This window comes from Gymnoscopelus braueri, assembly GCF_963280865.1.
Source record: "Gymnoscopelus braueri genome assembly, chromosome: 14".
Lineage (NCBI taxonomy): Eukaryota > Metazoa > Chordata > Actinopteri > Myctophiformes > Myctophidae > Gymnoscopelus > Gymnoscopelus braueri.
The window spans coordinates 13,019,716-13,047,671 of NC_137619.1; the positions used below are offsets into that span (position 1 = coordinate 13,019,716).

At 41.9% G+C, this 27,956-nt stretch overlaps 1 protein-coding gene across 1 annotated transcript in view; it reads right to left on the reverse strand.

The window, feature by feature from the left end:
- LOC308099801 (protocadherin-15-like) overlaps positions 1 to 27,956 on the reverse strand; it is a gene marked incomplete at its 3' end in the record, with an annotated part of 359,052 nt that overhangs the window by 180,543 nt on the left and 150,553 nt on the right. Inside the window, exons 9-11 of the mRNA XM_080448598.1 lie at positions 27,173 to 27,343; positions 17,857 to 17,965; positions 17,237 to 17,349 (exon numbers count right to left, since the gene is read on the reverse strand). Of these exons, the coding sequence (XP_080304724.1) occupies positions 17,237 to 17,349; positions 17,857 to 17,965; positions 27,173 to 27,343 (393 nt within the window). The remainder of the gene's footprint in view (positions 1 to 17,236; positions 17,350 to 17,856; positions 17,966 to 27,172; positions 27,344 to 27,956) is intronic.

A 27,956-nucleotide genomic window follows, 5' to 3' on the forward strand; every position in this document is an offset into this window, starting at 1 on the left:
AAGTGTTGTTCCATTGGAGCACAGACCCAGGGAAACCAACGAGTCATTTCTCAGCGTGTCATTTCAATTACAAAAAAAAAAAAAAACGCTACATTGACTAAATTTAATCAGAGGTCCACTTAGGATTAGGTCTGCAGTAATTGGCAAGGCACTTAACACAGATGCCATCACCCGTGAGGGATACGTCGTAATCACGGAGTTCTGGTTAGTTTTCTTTTTCAAATGGGCGACCGGCGTTAGTTAAAGCTGCACTATGTAACTTTCCTCTTCTACCCCGGATTTGAACTCGGTTTCCTGCGCAAGTGCTGACATTTTTCTCCATTGAGCTAATAGGCCATAGCAGTGGCGGCCATTTTCTGGTTCCATCGTTCCATCCTCATTAATTTTTCCCATAGAGATTTCCAAAAATATTTATATACATTATTTTAAACCTAGAATCAAGCCATCCAGGATCTTGGTGATTCATGACCATAAAACTTTGATTCTGTGAAAAATAATAATAATTAAAACCGCAAAATAAATGATATTTATTAAATATAGTATATGTTATGGTCATGATTCACCAGGATCCTGTATGGCTCGATCTAAATGTCTCAATAGAAGAGTAGGGACACAAAATACAACCACCCCAATTGTATTGGTTATATTGTATCAACATGCTCTACCATACAGATTGGACAAAATGATATATTATTCATTAAAACAAAGTTACATAGTGCCGCTTTAAACTGGATCAATGCCAGGGACAAGCAAAAAAAACTGTGGTTGATTTGCCGGTCGACGGAGTCCATCTGAATTGAATATAATGTAGTCTCTATCTGGATCTCTTCTCTCACTTTAGCTGATTGCGTGAACTTTACTCCCCTCAGTCTGCTGTATTTCTGCAGAATCTGAACGTGATACAGGAACTCAAGCCCACCCATTGATTGCGGTTGGTAAAAAATCCCATCAGGCTATAGGCATGAGTGCAGTGTATTTCTCAACAGCATATTCCTCACTGTTGCATGATAGCACTAGCACCCCTAGCATCCCTATTCTGGAGGGGAACAATAGCCAGAGAATAGCTGATTGTAGATCAGCTATTATGAGCTAAGTACAGAGCCAACTCTAGTCCGTTTTAAGTATAGAGCAGTGGTCGGCAAGAGGCAAACTGTGGGCCCCGCAGCAATAATATCTGGCCCGGCAGATTATTTTGAAACTATATATTATTTTCTTTTATACTATTCTTACATATATATTTTTTTATTATATCGGACCGACAGTCCAACATAGGCTGCTATATTAAAGCTATGAGAGTATCTATCCCCACCTGAAGAATGCCAATAAGCTTTGCTATCTTATATACGTACGTCTGTCTGTCTGTCTGTCTGTCTGTCTGTCTGTCTGATTATGCCACCAATACAGCTCGTTTCTTTTTATCAATTTTCTCCATCTTTCTACAATATAAAGTCTTATAAGGCAGTCTGTGGCAGAGTTGGAATGAAAAAATAAAATAAAAAATACATTTCTTAGATTAGCCTTTGATTATAATAAAATCAAAGGCTAATCTAAGAAATTGATATTCTTTTTTTTTTTTTGTAGTATGTTCTGGCCCCCGATCTAATGGCTTAGAAAAAGCGGCAATTAAGTTTGGCCAGAGGCCAAACTTAATTGCCGACGCCTGGTATTGAGGGTTTAAGTGACTAATCCTCTCGAAAGAGAAATGATCAGAGCATGCAGTAGCTGGATCACTTCTGGGTGACGTACAGCAGTTGTATTGGTGTCTTCTGTGGGAATACAAGACTGTTCAAACATCAAACAGGAAGCTCGTTAGTGGAATCAGCACTAGGTCAACCACTAGAGGGGATTGTGAAGAGCAGCGCATGCGAACCACATTCGGACAAAATGTCCTTTCAGTATAGGGTTGTTCGACATGGAATAACCTTCCATTGGCCATAAGAGATTGTCCCACTTTTCCATCCTTCAAGCACAATCTAGAAAAAATGGTTACTTGACAACCAACCTTGCAACCATTCATAATCAATCATGCACTTTATTTGACAACATATTCTGTACTACTTGAAAGTAATACTGAACTTTATACACAACTCACTTACAAATATATATTGTCCTCTAAAACAATGCTATTTTCTTAGTTTTAGTCTTAACCTTAACAAATTGCCTGCCAAGAACGCATATATGCGTCCTTGAAAAAATAAATCATGTTTTCAGTGATTACGCTAGAGGGCGCTCTTCCACAACCTATGAACGATCCCTTGACTGCGAGAGAATGATAAAAGCAGAAATTTCGTCATCCCAAAAAAGAAAACTCTGTTGACTCCCATGTTATGAGATTTAGAAAAACACACTAGCTCGGATTTCTTCTTTTTTTGGTGAAAACGAGCCATATTCAACTGCCGATAACAACAGTATGGACGCGGTTAAAATGTTTTTGTTTCCGGTGGATAGACGAGACCTTCCCCTCCCCCCAGACAGCTTTGTTTACACCCTTGTCCACATCGTGGCTTCCGTGGGTCTCTGTGGATCGTCAAAATAATGTAAAAACGCTGGCAAGGATGATGAATTAATTAATTAATTCCTGGCAGTCCATGTGTTAATAGTTGTAATAGTATTAGTAATAGTATATTAATAGTAGTGTCCCTTCAAAATAAAGAAATAAAATAAACAGGACTGTGTGTGTTGAGTTGACTGTAATGAATATTGGATTTCACCCATTTAAACACAAGGTGTGTACATTTCAGATAACCCAATACTGTCAGCACAGTTCCCCGCTTATGCCTACTGTATGGTGGGTAAAAGGCACACGCACATTTAATAAGAAAACATGTACTCGCCAGCACAGTGCTCATTACCTAAAGGCCAACTCCCATGTCAGATAGGAGATCAGCATGGGACAGATTGGTAGGGACGGGCATTCGGGCATTTTCTTAGAAAACACAGAGCTGGTGTCTTCATTAATGCGGCCTTTAGCATAAATGTAACAACACTTTAACGCGTATCTACAACTCTAAATGCCAGTAGATGAGGTTTGGGTAATTGGACAGCTTGAGCCAGTGTTGTGTATCTACACTGTATTGGATTGACTTGTACAGTCGTAGCATTTTCTATATAAAAAAAAGAAAAGATGAACAATTGTTAAGAAATACATAACTCTTCAGCAGTGGTGGACAGTTAGTACATTTTTGGAGTATTGTTTTTTTCTTTCTGCAAACTCAAGCCTTTCCGCTCCACTACATTTCAAATATGATAATAATAATATTGTACTTTTGACCCCACTACATTTCTGAAAAGGGACTCTTGGGACCGACATTTACAAAAATATATTGTGAATTAACCACTTAACCACTTCTACATTGCAATACATCATCGCATTGGTATTCAAAAATAAAATGCACTTTGTAATTTATCCTTTTGAATACGTGTGCATTTACTTGAGTCTCTGTCGGGTGGAAACCTCCATTATGTCCAAAAACATTTCAGGTTTAGAATTCAAAAATAGCAAAAGTTGCAGATCTACAAGCTCAAAATGTGTCGCTTCGCACCACGTCTTGAGCTTGCAGATCTGCTACTTTTGATGCTTTTGAGTTACGCTGTAGTATGATCAAGTAGGGCGTTAATTTACGATGGAGATAAGACGTTTCTCAACAATATACTTTGTCCACCATTGCTCCTCCTCAGCCCCTGGGTGTTATGTACTGTATGTATGTTATGTTAGTTAGACAGATGTTAGGTTTGAGGTCTACCTGTTGTCCTAGTTACTGTGTATAGCACTTTAATTGTTTCCCTCTCTGTTTATTGGACATGTTGTGTGGATGACTAAGGGTTTATGCCATTTAATCTGGATAAGAGCGTCTGCTAAATGCCTGAACTGTAAATTGAAAGAAAAAGTCGCCATCCCTCTGGGACGGTTAGAGACTCGGTTATTCATGACAAAATCCTCCTGAGCCAACGGGGGATTATCATGAACAAACCCAGGTAATTACACACTAGCAAGCTGAAAACACCAAGACAGAATGTCTTGGCAATGACCAAATTGACTAGACCATTGTTTCTCAATCGTGTTCATTTGAAGAACCCTCGGTTTGACATGCATTAGGCCATGCATGTTTTAAATATCTCTGGTAACCCAATATATATTGCAAAATCCTCATTGCTAATTTAAAGGTAAAGCAAGTGATATTTTTTGGGGGGGTACAAACTTTTTTGTTAAAAGGTTAAAGCTCTATATTCTGAAAGTAATCATTACTATAGAGTGGGTGTTCAGTAACAGGCATCTACGTGTCGCTACAGCTCTTTAATAAACAGAAAATACATTTTCAGGTGGGTTGCCAATTCCAGACAATCAGGAGGGAGTACCCATTTATCATGTAATTTAAGTTATTTGTTTTGTTTGCTCACTTCTTTGTGTCATCCACTCTCAGAGTAGGTCTGTGGACAGTTGAGAAACATGCCAACCAATGATCCAGTGCCAATGTTAAAATGTTAATGTTAGCATCATGCTGATTGGCATGGCTGTTTCATTGGCATGGACTACGTTTTGGGACACATTGATTGATTGATTGATTGATTGAATACTTTATTAACAGCTTGCAAAGACAAGCACAGGGAAGACCTCAATACAAGGTCTGTTAAGAGGATTTTAAACCCAAGAAAGCTCTATGGCTTGTTTCCATTGGGGTCCTTTGTACTCAATTCATCGAGAGTATTGTTGAATACACTTCTAAAAGAGCTAGCACATCGAAAAATGTGCTCCCACGGTGTGTTTATTGACGACATACTGTATCTCTAGTCTATAAACACAACAGGAGCAAGTTTAACGGTTCTGCTAGCCTCATATACGAGACTAGATTCATTCTAAACTACACATGGAACCAAATGGACACTTACGGGACCAATTACTCCGTCCTGCTTGTACCAATTAAGCATACTGTATTCTCCATAGAGTTGTGGTTGTTGTTTGTTGAAATCGTGCTCATGGAGGTCTTTACTGTTCCATAGTTTTTCTTAATCATGTCAGAAACATTCCATCGATGATAACGACATTGTCGACCTCGACCAATGAAATCTCGGAGGAACACCTTCTGAGATTTCATGTGCCTGCTCTACTTTCTTGTAATAAATACCAAAACATTAAACATTAACTACAGCAGTGGTTCCCAAATGGTGTGCTGTGGGATTTTGTGACCGACCACATATAATTATTGCAACGTCGTCGCTGCCGGGTGGAAACCTTGTACTGCATGTCCAAAAGCATTACTTTTCAGGAAAAGGAAGAAACAGCCTGTGTTCCAATGGATCCAATGTAGTTATTATTTAGTCACAAGCTCTTGCGAATGCTTTTCATTGGTTCCATATTTAGAAAACCCATACACACTTAACCAGTTTAACGTCCAAATATTTTCCAAAATAGCAAATAGTGCAGATCTACAAGTTCATGTGTTGCAATGCGACCCCTTGTGAGCTTGTAGATCTGCTAATGTTGATACTTCTGTGACATTGCCGTACGACAAAGTAGAAAGGCATCAATTTAAGAAAAAAACATTACAAGTTTAAATATACAGATGTGCGGTTTCTTCCTGACAGCAACGATATACAACTATACAAAATGTTATGACATATTGTTCAAGACCCACTGCCCCACAAATCATGTCTTTGTTGTTTGGTTAACTCATCGACGTGTTTTGACTCGTGTCAATTGTGTTTTCAGTGTACTGGTGTTCTCAATGTTTACGCTAGAAGCCTTTTTGTTCTGCTTTCTGTTGCTTTTTGGCGAAAACAACCTACAGTACATTCAACTGGCAATAACTATGAAACGGATTATCGCGACGGCACGCTTTTCCCCCTCGATTCTACAAGACTCGAATATGTCTTTTAAAGCGATCGGTGGATGGATCGTCGTGAAGAATAATATTCTAGGATTTTTTGAAAAGGTTAGTGAAAAAGCTCAGAATCGCTGGCAAGGTCGGCTATAGACAATGTTTTATTCTGGCGGTTAATGAGTTAATGTACTTTTGGAGCTTGCCTATGAACATCCTGGTAGTTCCTTGCACTCCGGGAATAGAGTCCAAGGAAAAGCACGCACATCCAAAATAAATAAATGTAACAGGTGCTACACAAAATATGTACAGGGAAAATAAGAGAAGTCCGCAAACTGCAATGTTGCTCCCAGGTATTAACTTTAATGAGGAAAAGGGAATCAATGACAACATTTCTAACCAACATCATCATCAAGTCTCTCAGACCTGATGAAGATGACCCATGTTAGGTTGAAACGTTGTCCTTGATTTCCAGTTCCATGCACACTGCCCTCCTCCAACTATTTAATAAAGAGTTTTACAATTTAAGTCATTGTCTTTAGCTCTCACTGAAAACAGCGACTCGACCTAACTCAATAAAAACAGTACCTTTCAGTGCTGAGAATCCATGAAGGATACAAGAAACTGACAGTACACTAATTAGAAATACTTTGTGGGTTGTGGTAGAATTAAAGGAAGACCCTGAATTCACACACCAATAAACATGATACAGCCTGGGGCACACAAGGGGCACACAAGAATCTAATTATATTTGGACAATGTCTAAATTAAAATGGAATCATGGGATTTTAATCTTTAAAAGGATAGTTCACCCCCAAAAATGACCGCTGGTCATCAGATTATTGGCTTAGGAATGCAACAAAAACAAAAAAAGCTCCCTGAATTCAAGGCTTCATGGAGTGTGTAATTGATTGTTTTGGGTGACTCCCTTTAAGTTAACATAATTTACCACATCTCCACTTATTTTCGATAATTATGTACAAATGAGACGTTACTGTACATCCAGAAAGAATAGGAGGGAAGACCAGCAGTGATCTTCACCCACTTGTACAATTCTTGGCAAATATCTATATCAATGTCAGAGTGTCACATCAAATCTCTGCAGTCTGTGCTACTTCAGAACGTAGCCAAGCAACAAGACGCAAGGGCAAAACTAAAATAGGAAGAAGAACATGTGAGGAGGACACTTGGAAGGAAAGTAATCAGATTCTACAAACAACTGCAGCATCTCCCTGACACTGTTGGACAGAGGTGGGAAATACAATGACACTACTTTATAACACCACCACCACAACAAGCTATATATAATTTGAATTTACACCTCATGCTGTTAGGGGAAACGGAGCATAAAATAAGAAATGACAATACGTATTTGCTAGGATACTGCAAGTAACAGCACTGAAACAAAAAACTGTCTCTTAAAGACATGTCCTCTGACAGACAAACGGAGAGACACGGTTCAACAAATGTAGCGGATTGAGTACAACTTATAAAATGAGGGGGAACCTGAAACTACTGTATTTGGATATTATCATATAAGAATAATGAATTGAAGCTACTGGATTGTGGCTCTTCATATTAGGGCTGTGAGTCACTTAGAGGAACACACCATGTACCTTACTTTGAGTAATGCTTTGTAGATTTTATCTATTCATTCTGTTTGTCTCTGCCTCAGCTTTCTGTTGCAGCCCGTTTTGTTTGGGATGTTTTCTTCTCCTACCTCTTGTTCTCCTCCAGGATACGATTAGATATTAAATGTGTGAAAGAAAACACAAAGCTGTGGTGATTATGGGAGCTGACATGATGGAGCTGTGGTTGAATATGATTGTGTGATGGTGATGGTTATGGAACAACAGAGAGACAGACAGGAGGAAGGTGGGACGTTTTGATAGAACAAAAACTCAGGCATATTTTCCAATACGACATTTAAGATTATATTTTGGGGAAGCCAATTTTATTTCGTTAAGTAAGTAAATACTGTAGGTCGGTGGTGCTTATTGTCGGTATTGGCCGTGCAGGAGGGTGTCTATCCTCGTTTCAACACGCTAGACCACTGGGAGATGGATTGCTGAGGTGGAGCGCAACACCTACCATCAGCAATCAGTACTCACCGCACAACTTAGTTGCCCAAGCTGTGCTGTACTCATACGCTGAGTTGGCGGTGCGTCCGAAGGCAAGTGCTCTACCGACTGAGCTACCCGTACACACATTTTCTAATGTTAATCGTGTTACTTTGTTAACAACATGGGTAAGATGTACAGAATGCTATACGACAATAAAACAGTAAATACAAAAGGAAAACGACTGAACCAGTTTATTTTTGTAACTTCACTGGGAATGTGACCAGTGTTGATTTATTGTGTATGGCTGCCTAGTATGGGTCTTGTACGTTTTTTTTTATATTGTAAGTACAACACAACCTCCAAATAAATGGAAAAAGGAGCACCTAACAGATTACATGACCAGAATACTAGCAACTTCGGAGCTAACCTTCAGATAGCTAGCGAGGTGCTCTCTGTGTCCAAGAGCAGACGGAATATGAATAAAGGTTGTAGAGGAGAGTGCATCTCTGCTGATACCGAGAGTAAGCCTCACCCACCTATTTAGACTTAGGTCTACTTGGCTCCCTACTTTACTTTTCTCTCTTTGACAAAAAAAAAAGCCTATTTTGGCATGTCCAAACTAGGGATGCTACAATTCATGTGGCTAATATGGGTTGCTTTTCGGCTAAACGGATAGTGGTACTGTACTGTACAGTATAACACTGGTTCTCAAACTTTTTCATGGCAAGGACCCCAATCATTTGGCTGCGGACCCCCTGGAACCCCCTCAAGGACCCCTGGGGGTCCCCGGACCCCACTTGGAGAGCCAATGTTGTATGTTACTCGCCCCCCATCGCTAATAGACAGCAGCAGTGAAAGGCTGTTGCATAAGAGTGAGACTACTGGCTTGACTTAATATTCTGGTGCGTGCGTGCGTGCGTGCGTGCGTGCGTGCGTGCGTGCGTGCGTGCCTGCGTGATGGCTGTGAAGTACGACATGGGGATTTCCTGCCGCAACCAAACACATTCACGGCACGCTGCCTCTTGCATGTCTGCATGTGGCACAGATTGGTGGGTATCAGAGGAGCTGCTTGAGGGACACATCAATCTGCTCTTCAACCTCCTCGCAGCTACAAAGCCAATGAGTCTCACTAGGGTTAACCTTCAACACTGGCACCCGTCGAGGCATCGAAAACAAGCGGCAGCCTGGCCTGGTCTCAGCTGTCACTGCCTTCGCTCCACCTTCAGAAAACACGGCCCTGCATGTCACCATTGACAGTCACACTGGGACTTTTTTCTGAAGCACTTTGAAAATCCTTCGCTGTCGGGCAGAAACCTCGTATCTCCATATCCTTAAATGAATGCCTTACTTTGTCTCCTGAAATGTAACAGTGTTGGACGTATGAGGTTTCCACCCGACTGCTACGAAATACTGTTGGAGCGGGGGAGGTGACATCAGTCTGGGCCCCGAACTAATTTAGCAAATTAATCACTTTCAAACTGGTCTCCTTATTTTGGGCATGTTATTATAGGCAAAAAAACAAAAACATAATATCCAGAAATTGTCAAACATTGCAAAACATTTACAACTATTTTGAAAATAGTGACAATAAGCCACAACGCACCACAGAATGATATGTTTTGAGCTTATAGATGTTCTATTTTCGCTAATTGTAGTATGGTGAAGTATATCGTCTCTGTCGGGTGGAAACCTCATATGTCCAAAACTGTTACTTTTCAGTATTCTAATTCAAAAACAGCAAAAGTAGCAGAGCGACAAGCTCAAGCATGCGGATCTGCTACTTTTGATACTTTTGCGTGACGCTGTAGTATGAGCAAGTAGGGCGTTAATTTATGAAAAAAACACAAAAAGTTAGAATCTGGAGATGGAGGTTTCTGCCGATATAGGGCTTAAGAGCGTAATTGCTGTTACTTGGAGTCAGATATTGTCCTCTACTTTCATATCCATTTGAAAGTTCTGGCAAAAAACATGTTTAGTAAAAAAACTGTAAGTGTTGTTATTAAAACAAGACCAGGAGACCTGGTTCTGCCAGACCCAAAATGAAGTCCTAGTATGTAAGACACCTACAAACCACTTTATAACTGAAGTTCATGATGTCATGAATAGTTCGTGACGAAAGGGGACGGAGGACAAATGGCCCCTGCCCATGTATGGACGAAACAGGTACAAAGCCTCATGGTACAAAGCCTCCATACATGGAGGAAACAGGTACAAAACATGCACTACGTCACGGCTAAGCCGGACTTCACATGACGTGTCAGCCTGTGTATACCCATGTATGGACGAAAGGGGGACAGACTTTTTTGGCTGGGGCCGGAGGACAAATGACCCCTGCCCATGTATGGACGAAACAGATACAAAATCTCATGTAAGCCCGACCCCTTGGGTCTGGCAACTACTCAAAATACTCAAAATGTATGGTCATAAGTTCATAATGCATAAGTCATAATATAAATAAATAATTGATTTCATGCAAGGTTAAAATGTGAAAACATGGATTTGATGTGAACTTTCTGGGGCGGAACAAAGGTTCCCTGTCTGTCAGTAACACACCGAACCTCTATTTGATTGATTGCATGTCACTCACAAGGCAGGTGAAGCTCTGTTTGTCGAAGCTCTGTAAACATGCATTTTATGTGATGTTGTACTGCAAAAGTTAATGAATACGTCTGAAGCCAAGGACAGACAGTCATAGAGACATGCTAAGGACTTTAAGCAACCCAAGAACAAAGAACCTCTTTTCCACAACAAGCGGCCAACGAGGTATTCTATTTTTAGATTTCGCTATGATGTTGCCGTTGTGTTTGATGGACACACTTAAGCTGCGCTGTGCGCATTTCTACATGTCTTGTATTTTCATTGACATATGGTTTGGTCTATGTTATGTATTGTGTAAGTTGTTGATCGTGTGTTCATTATTTTTTGTGTGAACATATAGTTCTCACTGCATGACTGAGGGATGAGAAGAACGCCTGAAGCAGTTTATAAAGAACCAACCTGTGTCGTCAATGTTGTGAGAGGAGCTACACAGAGGCTGTGAAAGACAGTTTTGCTTCTGTTTTTGCGGTTCTCATCTCATCTCCCCTGAGATTTACAGGCCCCTTGCATGTTACCCGTAATTGCAATACCAGGAGAAAAAGAAAACGCTGAGATTTCCCAGCCGTGTCTGTGGCCTCCTCTCCACCGTGGTGGTGGTGGTGGGTGTGGGTGCGGGTTGGGTGTCTATCTCCTCTAAGCACCCTCCACCTCTCTCTCTCTCCCACATCCTGAGTGATGATAAACGACACCCACACAGCCCTGGCCTCACAGCCCTCCCTCAAGATCCAATCTGTTCTCACAGACACCTAAGGGACAACTGTTCCCCTTGATGGACACACTGTGCGTGCGCGTACGTGCTCGAGCGCTTGTATTACTATACTTGTGAGGGCCACAAGTATAGTAAAACATGAGAAATAAGACATTGTACCTCTCAAAAAAACATTTTAGAGGTGCGTTTACAATTAGAAAAAAAAATCAAATTGGGGTTAGGTTTAGGAATAGACATTTAGAGGTTAGGTTTAGGAGTTGGAACTAGAGTTTACACTTATAGTTGCGCGCCAGTTTCATGCACCGTTGTGAGCTTGTAGATCTGCTATTTTCGGCTTTAGGCTTACGGTTAAGGATTTCGGCAATATAAAAATGACATTGAGAAAATGTTGATGTCCTCACAAGTATAGTATATGTTAGTACGTACGTGCGTGCTTGCGTGTACGCGTGTATACGTGTGTGTGTGTGTGAGTGCAGGGGCACAGGATTAAAGCCCGTTCCCAGGTGGTTCAGCTCTTTAGCGGTGTCCCTGTTACTGGGAGGCAGTGGTAAATGACCCCCGGCTCCCCTGCTGCCTCCACAGCCCTCGACCTGCAGGAGATTCACTGCCTCCCAGAGTCACCGTTTATCACTCAGTCTTCATTTCTCCCAACCCGACCTCATCCCCCTCTTTTTCTCCTCTTCCATTCTTCGCTCCTTTCCTGCCTCTCCTCCTCCTCCTCACTCTCTATTTCTGACGACCCCGTCTCCCTTTCCGTTCCTGTCCCAGGTCTCTGCAGTCCATCCATCCCTGCTTGACCTTGGGAGGATATTGGTCTATCAGGATCAATGAAGGCATTGGAGGGGGAGGTGTCACAGCTCGCCTTCCTCTATTCTAACACTTGGGGTGCCAAAACCGTACATCTACGATTTTGCTAAAAGTTACGTTGAGTGCCAAAACCGGGAATCTATGTGAAATCAATCTTCTTTTTTTTTTCCACAAGGGGGGGGGGGGGGGGCTAGCGCAGCTCTGGAATCACCCACGGTGACTCTGAGAAGGAAGGGACAGATGGATCACTGTGCCAAAAAAACTGGCTCCCGTCCGCTCCATCTCCTTGCAAAAAACTTTTTACAGTGGGGAAAACCACTCATTTTCGATCCGAGATCACTCCGCCATGGTGACTCGCGTGAGAGATGTTATTGTTCCAGGCGTTAGCCAGGACCATCCACCATCGTGCACGCATATATTGTTTACAATCGGGTGCTCGTCGTGGAGTCTGCAGCTGTAAACAGTGTAGCGTTACAAACGGTGAGATCTCTGGCACTCAACGTCACTTTTTTAATACAACTCTGGCACCGAATGGGTTAACTGAACGTCCGTTAATGCAGACTCAAGTCCCGCCATCCCTACTATAAGGTGTAACAAGAGATGCCACGTTCAGAAGAACCACGTTCAGAACACCATACAATGACCACCTTCAGAACAATATATAATGACCACCTTCCCCTTATACAGACCACCTTCAGAACAATATATAATGACCACCTGCCCCCTATACAGACCACCTTCAGAACAATATATAATGACCACCTGCCCCCTATACAGACCACCTTCAGAACAATATATAATGACCACCTGCCCCCTATACAGACCACCTTCAGAACAATATATAATGACCACCTTCCCCCTATACAGACCACCTTCAGAACAATATATAATGACCACCTTCCCCCTATACAGACCACCTTCAGAACAATATATAATGACCACCACCTTCAGAAGAACGTATAATGACCACCTGTCCCCTATACAGACCACCTTCAGAACAATATATAATGACCACCTTCCCCCTATACAGACCACCTTCAGAACAATATATAATGACCACCTGCCCCCTATACAGACCACCTTCAGAACAATACATAATGACCACCTGCCCCCTATACAGACCAGCTTCAGAAGAACGTATAATGACCACTTGCCCCCTATACAGACTACCTTCAGAAGAACATAAGTATTAACAAGAGCTTGTGACTAATTAATAGCTACATGGGAACCACTTGGAACACATGGGTCTTTTTTCCATGTCCTAAAAAGTAAAGGTTTTGGACATACAAGGCTGGGATATCATTTTATTCATTAAAATAAGTCCCATATTGTAGCTCTTCAACATCATACTGTGCTGTGTCAGTGCTCTCTCTCCAGAATACTAATATGTCAAGTCTAATATGCTCCTTCCAGCCTCACTGAGTCCCACAGCATCTCTCTCTCTCTCTCTCTCTCTCTCTCTCTCTCTCTCTCTCTCTCTCTCTCTCTCGCACAATCTTTTCTTGAGACCTGCAAAAATGCTAGCTTGGCATCATGGCCAGACTAATATCTACGCAGTGATCTCTGTGTGGAACCTGCATTTCCAAGGGGCGGATCAAAATAAAAATGTCTCTGCCCCATATTTGCAAAATGGGCCCTGATTAGTGCCCCAAAACTTTGGGGGCAGCAACATCTAATCACAACCGAGCGGGGCCAGACCAAATCTGCAGAGGGCTTTCTTAATTTAAACTGGCAGATTGGTTTCCAGGCTACAACAATGCTCATCACACACACCATCCATTTCATGTCTACTACTCACATCCAGATTACTCTCCTCTCCACTCCGCTCCTCTCCTCTCCTCTCCTACATTATATTATCATCTATGTGTCTTTCTTAGGAACACTGTAGGGTGAGGTTGTTGTGCTGATTACACTGCTGACACTGTAGCGATATCAGGATGTTCTGTGATGTCATAATGTCACTGAGATCGCGTGTTCTTTGCTCACGTTTGTTGCCTAGGCTTGGAGCGGGACACTGTACGGACACTAGTGTCTTTGTGTTTGTCATTCTGCATAGTGCAGGCTAAGGGCTCAATGCACAGCAGCCATATTGGAAAGAAATTCCTTGAGTTCCTTCACAGGTCTTACAGATACTAATTAAGGTTGTGTTCTATTCTGGTCAATGAACATTCTGGTTTGTTGAGGGGGTTCCAAATGGCCCGTTATGGGAGGTATCCTCCTCTCCTCTCCTCTCCTCTCCTCTCCTCTCCTGGTAAACATGCCGGCTGCACAGTGCTCAGGGGCGTGTGAAGGTTAGCGATGGTGAGTGTGAAGTTTGTGTTCGGCGGCGGCAGCACCCAGGTAATCCCCGGCTCCACTCTAAATTAGGATTCATGAGCGCGGCAGCCTGGCCTAACTGCCAAGTCCATAAATCACAACATCTTTTTCTCTCCACAAACGCCAAGAAGCAGCTGCAGATAAGGTTCAAGGGCTGAGATTATCTTGCATAGTGCACCCAGGTAAGAGCAAAAAAAAGAATCACATAAATTGTGAATTTTATGTGTTGATAACGGAACAGCGTGCACGGTGAAGATCATGAAAAATGTGAACAAGATAACCGGGGTGTTTTCGTACTTTTTTGTGCGTTTAACCTGCAGATAAATACAAGGCAAATACCACAAACACAAAGCTGCGTGTGGTAATATTTTACCCAAAACGATGCAGATATCTAGGTACATTTCAAAAGCTTTTCATAGGTGAAAGTAAATGGGTGGATTTGAATATACGGGGCGCCAGATGGAGGGGAAAGGAACTGGTTGGAATAACGTGTTCCTTCCACGCGCTACGTCCAGCCGTGGAAACTCCCCCCTGTCGGGTGATAAGAAGCGGCCTGCTTGCTCCTCATGCATTGAAGGAGGCATGAACTTCAGCTTGGGCTCTCCCTAGGCTGGCAGAGGGAGAGTAGTGCCCAGGATTACATAGGCAATTGGCACTGGGTGAAAAAATCTGGGTTACAAAATCGTGGGATAAAAAAAAAAAAAGGATTTGGATATACGCTCTGAGAATCTCTTCCGATTTCTGAGTGCCCTGGTTTTGACGTTGTAGAGCGCTCCGATAGTTCAGAATAGATACTCATTAACTAACATTGTCATCTTTCTAAAATTAATTACATTTATCCCATGTATAAACATGATTAGGTTTGTTTTGATGCATGTTGAATACTGTCTAGAGCAGGGGTCGGCAATTAAGTTTGGCCTCAGGCCAATTTGTTTTCTGAGGCATTAGATGGCGGGCCAGAACATAATAATCAAAGGCTAATTTAAGAAATTCATAGTTAACACATTGGATGCCAGGGTTTTTTCATAACAACTTACCGTGGGTGCCAGCATTCTCCCCATTGACTACGCTTTGCTGTTTAAAGCTCTAGACTCCACGACGAGCAAATCCACGTAAAAAAAAATCATCCATTCATGTAGCGCGATGACCCTAGCTACATCCTGGAACAATAACATTTCACTCGCGAGTTACAACGGGGGGGATCGCGCATCGCGCATGACCGGTTTTCCCCACCGGAAACAGATTCGGAGATATAGGCGTTTTAAAGAAGGAAATAGACAGGAAGCGGATGGGGAGCCATGTTTTTGTTTCCGGCGATCCATTTGGCCTATCCTTCTCAGGATCACAATGGGTACTCCCAGAGCTGCTCCAGCCCCTCCCGTGTGGAAAAAAAAAAAAAAAAAAAAAAGACAGCAAAACCGTTTCTATACGGTTTTGGCACTCCGCGTAACTATCTGCACCTTTTGCAAAACCGTTTATATACGGTTTTGGCACCCCATGTGTTAAAGATAAATAATTGGAACTCCATGACAGACCGCCTTATAAGACATACATTTGTGATGAAAAGAATAGGAATGGATCAATACAAACGAGCTGCTGGTGGCATAATAAACCGTAAACACGCTGTTTTTACCCTTTCCATTATTATGGAGCGAAGCAAACTCATTATAATAATAATGATTTGACATTTTTGTATTCTCCTAATTATTACTCCGTCCTCCCAGACGTGCCACGCATCACATGGTTTCTACTTCATCATACCACCATAATATGAGAGCATAAACTGGGCTGAACTGATTGCAGCTGGGGAGCTCCGCTATGTGTGTAGCCTGCTTGAGTTTGCTGAACATTTAACCTGCTAGTTGGCAACTTGCTCTAAATGAGGAAAGTTGGACGGCAAACTATGTGTTCATCCTTCATGATGTCATCTATGGAAAGCCGTTGTGTCTGCAACAAAGTTGTGGCTGCCCACTTGAATTTGTATACACTAAGATGTATCACTGACAGGCAGGTATATGCACTGGGCAGCAGTAGGTCTGCTGCTGTGTGGACAGCGTGGGACAGTTCGCTGCTTGATTGTCTATGCCTGGTATTCACTCTCAACATGGATAAAGTAGCATTCTTCAGGTCGGGATAGATTCTCTATTGGACATTATAGCTATAATATAGCTTAATGTGTGTGGGACTGTCGGCCAGATATTGTAATAAATAAATCATGTTCAAAATAATCTGCCAGGCCAGATATCATTGCTGTGGGGACAGGAGCGGGGGTTCTCAACCTTTTCAGACCCTGACCTCCCAAAATAATCATAATTGAACTGGGGACCCCCACCATGACAAGCTTGGAATTGTAGGAGTTGAGGCATTATATCTTGTTTGACTCGGTTAAACATATATATATTTTCAAAATGTTTGCCTCTTTCTTTTATACTTTTATATTTGGCCAATGTTTGACCAGTTCTCATAGTATAGTTTATTGATTACTTTTGGTGCAGTAATGGTCTTTTTCCATGACCTGTCAGTAATGGTCTTTTTCCATGTCCTTTCATTTTTGTAGGTATTAAAAAGGTCTTAAAAGTCCTTAAATTGTCAATGTACTGTCCATCTGGGGACCCCCCCCCCCCCCGAAAAAAATCTTGTGGGGTCCCTCCTGGGTTGTCCCGACCCACAGGTTGAGAACCACTGGTGAAGTACAAAACAAGCAGCAACCATCACATTTTTGCAACAATAACTTCCTCCTCCACTGTTCAGATGCATGATGGGACAAACCAGCTTTTCACTCAGAGAGGTCAGTACGCTCTGAGTGCTCCCAGAGCAATACTCTGAATTTCCAACATTTCCGAACGGACAGAGAGCACCCAGGGGTGCTCCAGGGTCCCTCGGAGCATATTTAAGAACCTGCCCTTATCTGAGAGGTCAGAACTCACCTTGATAATCAGGGTGAATCTTTGATGCAGGTCTCTGTTGATGGGCTGCAGAACACGGAGCTCTGCAGTGGTCCGGTTCAGGGTGAAATACTCCGCCCACGTCGACGGGAAACCTGCAATCACATTCATCACTTGTGTGGATTCGGTATAGACACTTCGCCACTGGTTCTCAAACTTTTTTCATGTCAAGGACCCGCCAATGAATGTGCATTTTGGCTTAAAATATTTTATGACAGGCACATTAACCGCTTAAGCCCTATATACTCGATTGTATGGCGAATACTACACTCATCTATTTGCCCTACAGATAGACAGACAAACTGGCAGACAGACAGGATGGGTAAATGCAGAGGACAAATTTCACACATTATGTGAAATGTGTCCTCTGCATTTACCCATCCTAAGTACCAGGAGCAGCAGGCCCTATTAATGCAGCGCCCGGGGAGCTGTTAGGGGTTAAGTGCCTTGCTCAGGGAAAAGGGACGAACCGGTGACCTTCTCTAATTCCCACATGGCCTGTAATTCCCCCAAAACAGAGTCACCAGTCCAGGTTGAAAGTCGTTCAACATTTAATGTGCCAAAGAAATCAGTAAAGCCATGTGGTGTTGCCCTGCACCTACCGACTAGGATGTAGTAAAGGATGCCAGGTCTGTCCGAAGGGGGCTGGATGTTCCTGTCCATGTCCACCGCCCGGATCGCAGGCGTCACATTCAGAGGGTTCAGTTTGGCCTGCAAAACAAAAACAGTGATTATGAAGGGGTCAGTCACCCCCACGAAGCCACACCCCCCACCAGCATCTAACCCCACCGCTGGCCTGTCCCATTAGTCTGCTGTCGGGCAGAAACCTTGAATCTCCATGTTTCAAATGTTTGGCACAAAGTGTCGCACAAAAGTACTTAAAATAGCAGATCGGTAATTTTCTATTTTCAACCGTGTTTTTTTGTTATGTATATATAATAATAACGAAGGCAGTGGTGGAAGAAGTACTCAGAAATTTTACTTAAGAAAATGCAGCAATACCACAATAAAACATACTCTGTTACAAGTTAAAGGCCTGTGTTCAAAATGTTACTTGAGTAAAAGTATTGGCATCAAAATATACTTAAAGTACCAAGAGCTTGTATATCGGCTATTTTCAAATAGCCTAGGTATAAAATAGGGCTAAAGTGGTTAATGTATGTTTTAGAATGTAATAAGTTATATCTACAAAGTAACTAGTAACTAAAGTCTTCGAATAATTGTAGTGGAGTAAAAGTACAATATTTTGTAGAAGTAAAAGTATTGAAAATTGGAAATACTACACTAACGTAAAAATACCTCAATATTGTACTTAAGTACAGTACTTAAGTAACTATACTTAGTTACTTTACACCACTGAAAAAAGGAACGATTTTGGTTTCCACCCAACGGCAACAAAATTATGTTTGCTAACAAGAGCGGACAAAATTGCTGCAATTGCTTAAAACAAACAAAAGCCATGCATGAACCACAATCCACAGCATACACTGTGGATACACTAAGGACAATTAATAAGACTAATCACTGAATATAATGCTCCAATGCTGCGACATCATGTGCCTTTCACCGTCCTTCCAAACCTCCCTAATAGTAGCATAACATCAAGGCTAATCTGCGGATGGTTTGGCAACTTCTTTTTGTGTGTCACTGGCGCGTGGGCGGGCATCATCCAAACTAATTGGCATGCGCTTGCACTGACATGTGGGTAAGTGGGAATATGTTTCAGCGCATGGCGTTTTAAGCAAATCCCTCCCTCTACCGCAAGCTAACTCAATGTGGCCGATAATACAGAGAATGTGTGGATAATACGCTCTGGGCTTTTGTGATATTGTTGGTGTCGTCAGGCAGAAAACCTTGTATCTCCATAATTCAATTTTTTTCATTCCCCAAATTAATGTCCTACTTCGTCATTCTGCAATGTCATGCAAAAGTAGCAAAAATAGCCGATCTACAAGCTCACATTTAATAGAATTGAAGGTAGGCATTTCTGATTCAAACTTTTTTGAGGCAATGGAGAATTGGAGAATAAGTTGTATGATGGATGATATGAAAGTCACTGTTTGAAGGAACGTCATTGTCCTGTAATGTCTTGTTGAATGTCATGTTTTTATGTTATGCGTGGACCCCAGGAAGATTAGCTGTTGTTATGCACCAGCTAATGGGGATCCTAATAAACTCAATAACACGTCTTTCAGAAATGTTTTAAATGAAACTGAAAGTGATTAAGTGTGTGTGTGTGGTGTTTTTGTTTTTATAAATGTTGAACCAAAGAAAAGTATTAAGAGCTTGTTGTGACTAACATCGGATCCATCTGAACACAGGTAATTTTTTTCCTCCCCATTTACTAAAAAAGTTAACAGTTTTCGACATACGAGGTTCCCACCCGACAGCGATGATATTATGCTTCCTTTTGCATAGATAGGCAACAGCTACAGTATAACAGCTCTCTGGCAGGAAAGAAATCCGCTCCCTTAAGGGTATATTTATATCCCTCAGCTTCTGGAGTAATCCTCACCCCCCACCCCCCTCCCTCTCTCCCTAAACCACCCCTCTCCGCTTTTTACAATGTAGAGGTGCGCTAAATCAAAATCCCTCTGGCTCTGCACAATGATGATTAGCTTTAATACCCTCCTACAGGCAGTCATTATCCAGGAAGACCCCCGTGTCCACATTAGAGAACCTTCCCCTGGGCAAAAAAACAAATACAGATCAACTTAATAATGCGTGTCTAGCCATTGTGATTAATTACAATACACTCGTCAATTATGAGGAGACAAATTTCCCTGCGGGCCGATAATGTTAGTGTAACGACTGTATCTGCCTGAATAGGAGAAAACCAGAGGCCAGCTAAAAACACATATGGAACAAACCAGAGACCAGCTAAAAACGAACAAATCAGAGACCAACTAAAAACACATACGGAACAAACCAGAGACCAGCTAAATACACATACAGAACTAACCAGATAGTAGAGACCAGCTAAAAACACATCCAGAACTAACCAGATAGTAGAGACCAGCTAAAAACACATACGGAACAAACCAATCAGCTAAATACACATACAGAACTAACCAGATAGTAGAGACCAGCTAAAAACACATAGAGAACTAACCAGATAGTAGAGACCAGCTAAAACACATACAGAACTAACCAGATAGTAGATACCAGCTAAAAACACATACGGAACAAACCAGAGACCAGCTAAAAACACAGACAGAACTAACCAGATAGTAGATACCAGTTAAAAACACATACAGAACAAACCAGAGACCAGCTAAAAACACATATGGAACATACCAGAGACCAGATAAAAACACATATGGAACATACCAGAGACCAGATAAATACACATATGGAACATACCAGAGACCAGATAAATACTTATGGAACATACCAGAGACCAGATAAAAACACATATGGAACATACCAGAGACCAGATAAATACACATATGGAACGAGACCAGATAAAAACACATATGGAACATACGAGAGACCAGATAAATACACATATGGAACATACCAGAGACCAGATAAATACACATATGGAACATACCAGAGACCAGATAAAAACACATATGGAACATACCAGAGACCAGATAAAAACACATATGGAACATACCAGAGACCAGATAAAAACACATATGGAACATACCAGAGACCAGATAAAAACACATATGGAACATACCAGAGACCAGATAAAAACACATATGGAACATACCAGAGACCAGATAAAAACACATATGGAACATACCAGAGACTAGATAAAAACACATATGGAACATACTGTACCAGAGACTAGATAAAAACACATATGGAACCAGTGTTGCCAGATTTTGTGAGAGAAATAAGGTCTATGAAAACAAGCCCAAAAGAAGTGACTAGGCTACATGAGCGATGTGATCTTGTAGATCAGCTATTTTTTTAAAAATATCTTGAAATGAAATAGACCCATAAGGATCCATTTGGTTCCTAATAGTGATGAGCGGGTCGACCCGTAACCCGCGGGACCCGCTGGTCAACCCGCGGCGCGGGTAGGTCGAGTCAGGATTTCAGAGAAAATTATGCGGGCTGAGGGTGAGCGGGTCAGCCGCTCTCCACGAAAAAAAAAAAAAAAAAAACCTATTTTGACCAACATGCTTGTTTATTCAGCCCATGACAATGTTGTGCTACTGTAGACATTTAAAGGGACTTTGGGTACTTAAAAGAGCGCTATATAATATATATATATATTCCCACCGCGGGTCGCGGGGCGGGTTGAGCCATAGATTTATATATGGGTTCGCGGGGCGGGTTGAGGCGGGTCGCGTTCCGTCGCGGGTTGGGGCGGGGCGGGTCATGAAAAAACCCGACCCGCACATCACTAGTTCCTAACTATCAATCATTTAGCTGGGGACCCCCTGGAACACCCCACAAGGACCCCTGGGGATCCCCGGACCCCACATTTAGAACCACTATAGCATGTCGTCTCTGTCGGGTGGAAACCTCATACTGTATGTCCAAAACTGTGACTTTCCAGGATTCAAATTCAAAAATAGCAAAAGTAGCAGATCTACAAGCTCAAAACGTGTCGCTTCGCATCACGTTTCGAGCTTGTGGATCTGATACTTTTGTGTGACGCTGTAGTATGATCAAGTAGGGCATTAATTTGCAAAAAGAAAATACACAAAAAGTTAGAATATGTAGATAAGAGGTTTCTGCCCGACAGCGATTTGCATGTGTCTTTAGTAAAATAACATCCCAGTCAGTGGTCTTAATTGCAGCACAGCTTTGGAGGGGAATAACTCCACCAGTTCAGAGAGAGGAAAAAGAGACATGAGAGCAAGAAAGGCCAATGGTGTCTCACACTGATGACAAAGCTGTGCTTTGAGGCCCAACAGTTCCCAGGACCTGCATATATTTAGCAGTCTGGAAACCTTTTATCATTAATTATACATCACAAGGGGCACGTCTGAGGAGAATATGGGAATAAACAACAGCGATTCGATTCACCAAGGCCCACGTACACACGCACGTACGCACACATACAGAAAGTTTGTATTACTATACTTTTGAGGACATCAACAGGACGCCAATTTTACGAATGCCATTTTTATGAATGCCATTTTTACTTTTTAAATTTATTTTTTTAAGCTCAAAGTTGCTGAGGACATCAACGTTTTAGGAGGCCATTTTTAAATCGAACCCCAAAGCTGAAAATAGTCGATCAGCAAGATCACAGCGTGTCTCGCTGCGATATGTTGAAATTTTTGGTGTACGACACTGGCGTGCAACTAAAAGCATAGTCTACCGTGGCCAGACTGTTGTTTCCCACAACTTCCAAATGCTTCCGGTCATACAGTCTGGAGCACGGAAGCTCTGTTGATAAGTAAAGGGGGAAAGCGGAAGCCCCACCTCCCCTCCACTTCCGTTTCGTCTTTACAGTCGCGCACATGTGCCCTAATATAAATCAAAATCATCTAAGCACAAATAGCTTGCTGTTTAGCAGAAATGGAAATTGAAAAATAAAATGTTAAGATATTTAAAAATATTTTTGAACGGAAATTACGAATGGATGCCAGCTTCCTGCTTCGGATTTCGGGAGGTGTAGTTCCAGACTCAATAGAGCATTCGGAGATTGAGGAATAGTTGTCTGGCTACGCGAGACTACTAAGCATAAATCAGGCATAACTCCAGCCCTAACCCCTAATACTATCCTCTAAATGCCTCATCCTAACCTCCAACCTGAATCGTATTCTAATTGTAAGCATAAAGTAACTCCCCAAATATATTTTTTACCATAAAACAACCATGTCTTGTGTGATACCCTTACAAGTATAGTAATGCAAGCACGCAAGCACGCGCGCACACACACACGCAAGCATGCACACGCACACACACACACACGCACACGCACACAAATCTATAACTTGTCATCATCCACAACAATGTATACTGTATATCTCCCCCTGTGTGACAATTCCCACATTCTCTTTCTGTTCCAATTCAATCTCTCTCTCTCCCCCCCAGCAACTGTACCCTAGGACTATCAATACGTCATTGATCCATCCCTTGCATACTAAAACTTTCTCTCACAGACACACAACTCTCTCTCACACTCTCACACACACACACTCTCTCTATCTCTATCTCAGAGCTAGTCCACACTAGGTCTCCGGGGACCCCCAGGGGGTCCGCAATGTATTCGCGGGGGTCCAAGGACTCCCAGGGAGTCCGGGGACCCCCGCAAAAACATTATTAACCACGTTAATAACAACAGTTCTGCATGCGGTCTGTGTGTTGTTTTCCTATTAGTGAGAGAAACAAGCAACCAGGTTTATGAAAACAAGCCCAAATGAAGCGAGCCCTTTGCCCCGCGTACGTAGGTGTCTAACTCTAGAGGTTCTTTATTTCTAGTTTTATACATTTGAAAACTTGTGAAATGGGAGTACTTTCTACTTTTTGTACTTTAACACATTGACCGCCGGGCCCGTAGTTCTACGGGCCGTTAAATCCAACGGTAAAGCGCCGATCCCGTAGCCTACGGGCTGTGGTGCTTTTTCCTTTTTTTCGAAAAAAAAAACTTTTTTAAATTTTCTAGTACGGCACATTTCATTGTAACACCACCGGAAACAGAATTATTTGGGATCCGGTTTTGACGATCACGCCGGCTCCCATTCTAAAGCGCACACTGAGACGCCATTTTCTTCGATTGTAGTTTTTCTCCTCGCTGATCACTGTTTAACATAAACCGTTCTAACTCAAACATGGATGCCCCGTTTGACACGTGGTTTGGACTGGTAGACGCAGGGAGATGTCCGCGATGTTTACAAACAGTGCACAGATCAATCTTAAGGATTTTAACGAGGTCTATGGTGACGTGAAAAAAACAAAAAACAACAATAAAACGTTGGCACTGGTTATGCACATTATGAGATTAACCTCTGGCTGTCAATGTGTTAAGTACATTTTAACACCAATCATGTTGTACTTTTACTCAAGTACATTTTGAATTCTGGACTTTTACTTGCAACAGAGCATTTCTACATTGCAGTATTGATACTTTTACTTAAGTAAAACACTGTGAATACTTTTTCCACCACTGCAGGTCGGCCTCCAAACAGACGGCATCCCTGAGGCACTCTGTCTCTCTCTCTCCCCCCACCACTTTAAAACTATCTGTTTGTTCTTGGCTCTATTCTCCGGTGTTTCGGAATTCCAGCGGTGTTTTCGCTCTCATCTGAAAACCCCATTCAGACTTCAGCTCTAATTGCTGAACCAACAGAGCAGAAAATGCTACTTCTCTGCCGCTGAGACGGAATAACAGCGAGGTGAACTTTGCCTGCAGGTTGAGGAGGCACAGACAGGATAAACACAGGAGCCTAGGGGGTGACCCAGCGACCATCTGTTGCATGCTAAAGGCCACTTCACATCGCCAGCACAGCGCAGCAATGCGGTATTGGCACACGTGAAGTGCCGCCCATAGCAGCAACCAGTGTTGCCATGTGTACTTATTATAATGTCACCTTGCTAAAATAATGGCCTATGTAATTTCTTTACGTTTTTCAGAAAAGAGAAAAAACTGAACCAAAACAAACTATATGATATTTCTTAATCATTTCACCCAAAAGGTTTATAGCAATATGACTGGCATACAAATAATGCTGTCTGTCAGTTATGTAACATAAGAGGATTAAATGATTTGTGTTTTGACTTTTGCAATTGTAAACCTGGCTTGGACCAAATAATTAATGGAGTAAGTGACTCCATTAATTACTCCAGACTTAAGGCGGTTACACACCGGCGAATATGCAAATATACGCAAAATTCGGACTCGTTCCGAATAATTAAAAGACGCTGGTGTGGAAGCTTGGATTGACTTTATAAGGTTTTTTTTTTAAACGGATTATTCGCATGAAAAAAATCGCCCCGGTGTGTAAGGACCTTTAGGCCTGATATTTTTGCCTTCGTCTTTGACTCAGGCAACATAAAATGGCTTAGGTCAGGGTTTCTCAAAGTGGGTGCCGTGGCACCCTAGGGTGCCATGACGCAAGTAGACAATTATGTTCAAATTGCTCTAATGGAAACTGATATTCTCTTAAGTTTTCCTGAAGATGTACTGTACTGTATCTTAGATTTACATATTTACGTACCGTAATATGACATAAATGTAAGGTTCTATAAAGTAACAATGTAATTCAGGGGTGTCGTGAATGAAAAAGTTATTTACAGGGGTGCCCTGAGCCAAAAAAAGGCCATTATATTACTGGGGTGGGAACCGCATGATCCTTTTCAATAAGGATCTAGGCAATTATACCAGAGGTGGCCACTGTCATGAAGAGCTGATTTAGGCTAAAATAAACATTTCCTCACAAAAGTTCTTAACTCATTGAGTGCCATTAACACATTGCGTGCCAATCGCGTAGATCTACGTGAACCTAAATAATTGCGCAGCGTGCCAGTCGCGTAGATCTACGCGAAGTGGTTTTTTTTTCTTCTTTTTTTTCTCGCAGGTTCACATTTCATTGTAAGCCTCGTTCGCCACGACACATTTCATACGGAAATATCCGTATCCGGAGATTTTCGTTCCCATCCGCCTCCACTCTAAAGCGGAAACTAAATCTCCATTTTCTCGGTTGTTGTTTTTCTCACCGCTGATCGCTGTTTAACATAAACCGATGTAGCTTCAAAATGGACAATCGCCGATCGAAACCATGGTCTTCTATGGGCGTCTCACACAGCTACCCTGTGTGTCTACAAACAGTTGAACGCGCGATTTTAAGGTATTTAGCAAGGTCTGTGGTGACGTGAAAAAAACAAAAAAACAACAATAAATCACTGGCACTGGTGAGTACATTATGATATTAAACTCTGGCGTGGAATGTGTTAACGTGTTTCACGTGTTTTACCGCTATGGTGCAACGTGTTTTTTTTTTTCTGAACCCAAGATATCATTATCTGAAGATTTGCAGCTCCATCCACTCCTTGTTTAACTTATAACTGAAAAAGTCTGTATCTCGCTTCCTAAGCACTTTTCTTTTACTTTTTTACTAAAAATCAAAATCGTTTTTTCCCAAGATTACTTTTTAAATAGCAGATGTACCAGTGCTCATGCGTTAATCGCTTGTTTTGGGCTTGTTTTCATAGACCTGGTTGCTTATTTCTCTCGCAAAATATGGCAACATTGGCAGCAACTTGAAGCGCTGCGTTGCCAAGCGCTGAATGGAGAACACCCGTTGAGAGCGTACACACAAATCATATTTCATCACGCGGTGACACCTGCAAATAGAACAGTGGCATAAAAGGAACACCGGGCGGCACGTCTAGCGTCGGCAGTGTGGGGTTACTTAGACTATTCATTTGCAGCCAGTGTGTCACAATGTTTGAATGCTTGTTAACAAACGGGTATTTCCAGATAGAAATGTCTACGGACATTTTCACAATATAGAAATAAACTAAAGTGTCTAGAAAATGTGCTGTGTCTAGTTTGTCAACCTGTGGATGTTCATAACAAGATAATATATTTCTAATAGTCAATCAAAATAAAAAGTGCCCTGTTCTACCAGAAATAACGTTAATGAATAACAGTGTTCCAATGCAACACTATGGTGGTATCTACCCGGAAATTATTCGGTCTATAGGCTTAACGCTTTTGACGTGACAACATCTTGCAGATCTTAAAGCTTGTACAGCACAGCGGAGTATAAGGCTCGATTTATACTTGTTGCACCTCCGTGTCACCCGCCGAAAATAGCAGCTCTACAAGCTCACACAACGCATCGTGAGAGGTTAAGCTTAATAAAGCAACTCCAGACATGGGTGTTGTCGTGCACAGACTGCAGACACAAGTTAAATAGATCTATGCACAAACAGGCTGGAGAAAAAAAAACTAAATCAATCAGAAAGACCTTGTTGTTTTGGTCCAATTTGTGCGTGTCTTACCGGGTCTGTGAATTCGGGGATGGCGACGCGGAAGGTAATTGGGTTGCAGTCTCGGGTGTTGTTGACCAGGATGCAGGGCAGGAACATGGGGCCCAGGTCATCTCCGTCCAGCACGTCTACGGTCAGCGTGGTCGTGGCCGTCCGCCTGTTGGCAAAATAGGGTGCACGGTCCTGATGGGAGAGGGCACAACACACAAACCTTTCACTGTCATGCATTATGGTTCTCACACTTTTTACATTTCAAGGTCTCCCCTTAACTCTGACAGTATCGGGTCCATTTGGTTCCATTTGTATACTGTCAGAGTTACAGACTTGTGAGACCGCCCTAAGGGAACCCAGAGAGTCCTTGAAATCCACTTTGAGGACCACTGGCTTACATAACAGTATGCACTGGGCACTGGTGGACAAAGTACTCCACTCCACTACTTGAGTCAAAAGATACTCCTGGGAAAATATGACTCAACTACAAGTGAATGTTGCTCTGTCAAATTTGTACTTGAGTTTAAAGTACTGGTTGCTTTTAAAAATACTACTTACATTATTAAAAAGATTTTAAAAAAATAGGTATTCAAAAGTACAATATAAAGGTACATTTTGTTTTTAATATTAAGACATCGCTGTATTTTTATTTGGGGCGTTCCCCCAGTGCTTAGCTTAATGTGCAACATTGTTTTCTTACTCAACAGTAAACAAACCAGTATCAGTGTATACAGGGTATCTACCTGCACATTTCTAAAGTGACAATGTATGGACTTTTAAGACCTTTTTAATATCAAATTGGCCA